This window comes from Engraulis encrasicolus, chromosome 16, assembly GCF_034702125.1.
Source record: "Engraulis encrasicolus isolate BLACKSEA-1 chromosome 16, IST_EnEncr_1.0, whole genome shotgun sequence".
Lineage (NCBI taxonomy): Eukaryota > Metazoa > Chordata > Actinopteri > Clupeiformes > Engraulidae > Engraulis > Engraulis encrasicolus.
In genome coordinates this window covers 4,691,804-4,697,832 of record NC_085872.1, presented here as the reverse complement: position 1 = coordinate 4,697,832, position 6,029 = coordinate 4,691,804, and the positions used below count along the sequence as shown (strand labels likewise).

The 6,029-nt window shown below is 37.8% G+C and overlaps 1 protein-coding gene across 3 annotated transcripts in view; it reads right to left on the bottom strand.

Moving 5' to 3' along the window:
* The window catches only part of LOC134466232 (uncharacterized), a 3,593-nt gene extending 3,089 nt beyond the window's left edge, over positions 1-504 (bottom strand). For all 3 annotated transcript variants that reach the window (XM_063220125.1, XM_063220127.1, XM_063220126.1), the window contains exon 1: positions 1-504. This exon is cut by the window's left edge and continues 43 nt beyond it. In XM_063220125.1, the coding sequence (XP_063076195.1) occupies positions 1-386 (386 nt within the window). In that variant the 5' untranslated portion in view covers positions 387-504.
* Positions 505-6,029: the final 5,525 nt, after the last annotated feature.

The window sequence follows — 6,029 nt, the reverse complement described above, 5'->3', positions numbered from 1 at the left end:
GTCTCATGGAGGCTTGTCTCTGATGCTGGTCTCTTTGCAGCCTCCAGCCCCTTCCTTCGCTGAATTATGACCCACTTAGACGTCATAAGCGGCTCCGCTCCCGTCACCTGGGCATGGGTGTCCTCGGGGGTGTCAGTGGCCTGGTTGGTCTCAGTGACTTTCTTGGTGGCTTTCTGCGACTCAGAGACAGATTCCGCTGCGTCCGGTGCCTGCCTCTCTTTCAGCCTCCTTCTCAGGCGGTTGCGGACGCTGGCAAGGTGGTCATTTCTAGGAGGCTGTTTGCTAAGCCTTTTCCTCATTCTATTGCTGATTTTGGTCACTATACATCTCAAGCCGCTCATTATGCAACAAGATGGCTCCATCTTCTCCTGGCCATCCTCCTCCATCTCGAATTATGTTTTAGATGGGCTTCCCCGTTAGCTTTTGTTCATTTTTAGCAACCACAAGTCAATAAATATAACCTAAAAGCTTCCCTTGATGCAGTTCTTTGGGTTACATGAAAAGAAATAAGCCAGTGGGGTTCTAATTTACTGTCAAAAAAGAATCTTCGTTGTTACATCATACTAGAATCCTTAAAATCATGATGTCATTAGTTATGATTCTAGTGGAATTCTATCAGTTCTGCTGTTCAGTCAGTAGAGTTCCACAGGTTTTTATTACAGTTCATTTTAAATGTAATGAATAAACGTACAGCCTGTCATAAATATAATTCAAGCAGAATATATACACTATAGTGTATATGCCTTTATGAATACAAAGTGAGGTATTGAGTCACTGAAATGTTAAGAATTTCTTACCAATGACAATTACAAGTGTTAAAATGCCAGATGTTCCTTCCTGCTAGAAAAATGTAAAATTGGTTAATTAGGTAAAATGGGCCACCTGTTTATTTGAATGACATTGGCACAAGACAGTGACAGTCAATGTCAGTCACATCAGGATGCTAGCATCAGCTCAAGATCACTTTCGGGTATGGGGAGGGCCGTTCACCGTGTTAGAAGTGGATGAACTATAGTTTTGTAAATATTCATTTTAACATAAAAAATAATAAACAGTGTAGCCTACACAGTAGGCCTACGTTGTCTGCTATTGCACACATACTGTAACAGGCATGTATTGATTCCCACGGATGTCACAAATTATTTCTATCTTTCCAGAAACTTTTATCCACATATGTGGTAGTCACACTGGCTTTAAAACAATACAACATGCTGACATAAATTCCTATTAAATGCTACCCATTTTAACTGAAATGATTGTCCAATTTACATGAACATTTTCACATTAAATGGGTCAATCGTTTTTCTGCGTCTGAGTCAAGAATTAAACGTGTAGTAGTCCAAAGCTCCCATGCTGATTTTGTTGCTTCTGATATCTGCTTAAATTGTTGTAGACAAACGTATCGTATCTGGGTAAAGGGTAGGCTACTGAAATGTTTCTGGAAAGTAGAAATACTTTGTGACATCTTTGTGGGAATCAATACATTGGGCGGGATGGCAGACTGGTTGAAGATCTTGGTGAGGACCCCTGTTGGTCTACAGTATATAATGCCATGCCACTCTGATCAGATCTAGACATGCATCAGGGTCCTGGCAGGTTCCCTGCATCTCTTTTTAATGTTGCCAAATGGTATATTATCTAGTGGTATAGTATCTCTACTGGTGTGTGATTTACTGCCTTGCAGTCTTGGATTCTAAGATTATTTTTTTCAAGTTTACGGCTTAGGCCTAATTATCCCCAACAGTTGTGAATGAGGGACTTGATGTCTTTGACCTGTCTTACATGCTACATCTTTTTGGTTCGTCGATTGATTGAGTCACCCAATGGTGAGGTGCGATAAGGCCATACTTGAATTCTTGTCCTCTCATTTTGCAATACGTTGCGTATGACCACTGCCAAGGACAGGCCCGTACTGGAATAGCTGTTGTGCTGAACACACCTAGGTGTATATAACAGTAACCATATGGCTATGTCCTAAACTGTTGCCAAATAGCTGCTGTTGACTCACCACCTGCCTCTCAAGAACGGCAAAAGTAGATACAAGCTGAACTGAACTGGGTGCACTGGACCCCCTCCTGTTTAAAGCATGGCTGCTGTCTGTCTGATGGCACTCCAGGAGATCTCAGAGCCAAGGGCATAAACATGCGTCAGATGGTGCGTGGGCGTCTACTCCTGCTGCGAAACTCCCACAACAACCAAACACATCTCTTCAACAACAGGGTATATCTATCTATATATAATATCAATTTCTGTGCACTATGTGCTAATTGAAAACAGACACCATTGTATGATAAAATAAACAGATTCAGGGGTAGACTGTAGAAAATGAAGAAATAAATGGGCATGCTGGGCATTGGTATTAGGTGGATTTAGAAACTTAATGGAGAGAGCCGAAAACATAAAAAAAGGTGAGAGGGACTCTAAAGCACTGCAGACAATGCAGAAAAGGGCTTAATGTTAAACATAGTGCAATTGTCCTCTAAGTGACTACATTGTAAAATGCATACAATATACAATGCACACTTGGGCAATTTCAAGAGGACATTTCAAGGGGAACATCATGCATGGCTAGTTCATTGATATTGTTTGGAGGGAAGGGTTTAAAATATCACACATGTACATGCTTAAACATGTCTCCATAGCAGTAGTGGAAGGTATTGTGGCTTTATCTGTGTGTCTGTGTTGCTAGTTCCTCCCTGCATTGTTTTCATGATGTTTAATACAGGTAGCTTATTGGATATATCTTTCCCATATACCCGTGGTCATGGGGGGGAAACCACTTTTCCGATATACACTCTTAGCACGCACTCTCCCTAAACTGATAATAGCTGAGCAAAATAGCACAAACCACAGACATGGCATGTCTCCGTGGGAAACGTGCCGGTATTCCAACAATAGACATCAATGTCGGAATAGCGGCATGTCGGAATAGCATCACGTAACAGTGGCCATGTAGGTCTACTATGCTACTTTATATTTTCCCAATTAAAATACTTCTACAGTTCTTTGGGATGAAGACAATATCCAAGCTTACAGTCCATTCTGTCCATATTCGTGTGTATGTGTTTGGTAGTGTGATATACAGTATAGACCTATACATAACCCATTTGGCAATAGCTTAAAGGATAACTTCTGCCAATTTCAATATGCTGTTGTATTGCACTGATTCTTGAGAAAGTGGCTAAAACAGGTTGTAATGTTGACAGAAAAAAACAAAGTGAATTACAAAATTATATGGTATATCCTCGTAGACTAAGGTCTTGGCTTTTCAGAAATGCACAAGGCCAATCTCCCCATTATGTATTTTTTTCAGAAATCAGGCTTTTCTCCGATCATACCTTGTTTTTTGTCAACACCGTCAGACACAATTAAAAGTTATTAAAATTGTATTGATTTGGTTGCATATGTATCTGGAGTTTTTAAGTGATTATGTGTTTTTTATGTGTTTTTGGTTCACACATATGCCTTCAAATGTTGAAAATTCACTTTTGTTCTATTTTAATACTGTTTCATGTGTTCTAATTTTAAAATATGTACCATCATACGATGCTTACTTAACGCCTAAATACAACAAACATTTTTTTGTAATTTCACAAATATTCGTGTAGGCTTAAATTGGCTATTACTTTGATATTTCAACAACTCCTAAGGAAAATGTTGTAAGCACATTCCTTTAAAATGTCCAAAACTCCTTCTTACGGTGGTGACTTAAGAACTGACAGTGGTGACAGTAATCTGAGAGTGGTGAAAGTGGCCTAATTAGTGTCTGCATTTAGCAAAATAAATAGCCCGCTCAAGTCAATGGCATCTTGCATAAACACTTTATTTTTGTGTGTGCACAGTATGAGCATGTGTTTTTACTTCATATAGTTAGATATCTAGGAAGTAAGCCACTGGTTGTTGCAAATGTGGTAAAAACAGCTTTTTAAGTTGTTCAAATCCAAAATATAGAGGTGTATTATCATAGATGTAGGTCTTGGCTGTGCAGTGAATGCATTGGCTAAGCTCCCCATGTTTAACCATTTTTTCATAAAATGGGCTCTTTCTTGTTTTGTCAACAGCGGCAGACAGAATTAGAAGTTAAAACACATGTTTACTGTATTAAAGTGAATTACTTTAACAATTCAACATAACTGTAGATACTTATTGTATGCATATTCTTAAAACATGTCAAAAACACTTAAAACATGTGTTTTTTGGTGAACTCCATCAGATGTCACCACCGTCAGGTTTTCTGACAAAAAACCTCCAAAATGCACCTCAGTGGTGGCTAGAGTATCATTTTGGATCACAATTATTACTAACATGCCTAGTAATGTTTCATTAACCAGCACAATTTAGTAAAATATGGAACAACATGATGAGCAGAACAAAATCTGACGGTGGTGACATCTGACGGTGTGAGACAAAAAAGCACTCTTTTAAATATTATGCATTGTTTGTTTTCACATTAGCCATTTCATTTTCGCTCTGTTTCTGGGGTGCTTCATACTTTTTCTGAAAAAAATTATATTTATTAACATTAATGTAATACAATACTATTAAAACCCCCGACGGTGTTGACAGTTTATGGTTGGGACAGTACCAGTGTCCAAACAAATTAACAAATTGAGGACAAAATAATAAACTTACAGGAGCTTCAGTGATGGTGAAGTAGGCAGTAGAGCTAAAGGTTTGAAAAGGGGTCCTCAGTAATGAAATTACCTTGTGCATACCTGATTTTATTGTCTTTTAGAAAAAATCTGACGGTGGTGACCAATATGCTGGACACATTTTGAGCAATCAGTAAATAATAGTAAATATTGTTTTACATCCACTATGTGCACATCTGTAGAACCACTTTAATATGGTCTTCCACATCATGGTGATATTGTTCAATTCTGTTAGTGATTTTTGTATTTTAAGTCAATTGAAATGATGATGCCAGTCCTTGGGACAGGCGATTTTACAGGGTGTGGACAGGTTTATAGCCATGAAAAGTAATAAAATTACACTTAAATATTTCAAACAACTGTGTATTCGTGTGACAGACCCCTTGGCCATTACCTGGGTTCATTTTGTTTGTGAAAATTTAGTTGATTTTCAACAGAATTAATATTTTACTGCAGGGACATGTTTTTGCCAAACTTTCAAGAATCAGTGATTGCTCATGCTACCCTTGACTTGTCAGTACCTGGTGATGCTGCATTTTTCGACTCAGCCCTTTCCGAGATCTGAGCTATTCTAATGGGGGCAGACTTTGTTTACATTAAAAACTTTCTTAAATAGGCCAACTCCAAATATTATCCCAAAAGGTATCGCTGTTTGCTAGTTGCCTGCTGATGTTGCATAACCTTTTGGATGTTATTGGGAATAAATCAAGATGTTTAAATGTAAACATACACCTGCCCCCATTACAATGACCAGGATACTGGAAAAGGCTGAAGAAAAAAACAATTCTCATGTAGTCCAGGGTAATGTGAGCATTACAATTGCATGTTGAAATTGGCAGAAGTTATCCTTTAATTAGCTTTAGATCATTTGCATGTGGCATGGCATTATGCCATTATCAATTGCATAAAGTAAGTAAAACAAGTTATTCAACATAATGCTAAACTTAATAAATGTTGAAGCATTTATTGTCTTGAAATTATTGCTAAGAAATTAACATTCCCACCTCACTAGCAACCCTTAAATAGCTTTCCTTATGGTTAGAAAATAAAGGGATGCCTGTATTACACTGCTTGTGTATTGTCTCCATCATGTGGTGAAAAGTGAATATTGCTATTTTACACTATATTTCACTCTGGACATCAACGGAGCCATTTATTTAATTTTACTCTGGCTTTCAGCTATACCAAAGGAAATGAAAACATGGATTTGTTTCCAAATAAATTAACAAAATATACATGGCATATGCTTAGGTCAGAGGACAATTAGCAACAAAATTCAAAACAAAGATAATATTCCACAGCTAGTTCAGCCCTCAAAAACATATATCACTGATTTAATCCATGTGCATTTGAGATGCAACTTAAGTGACATCAGAA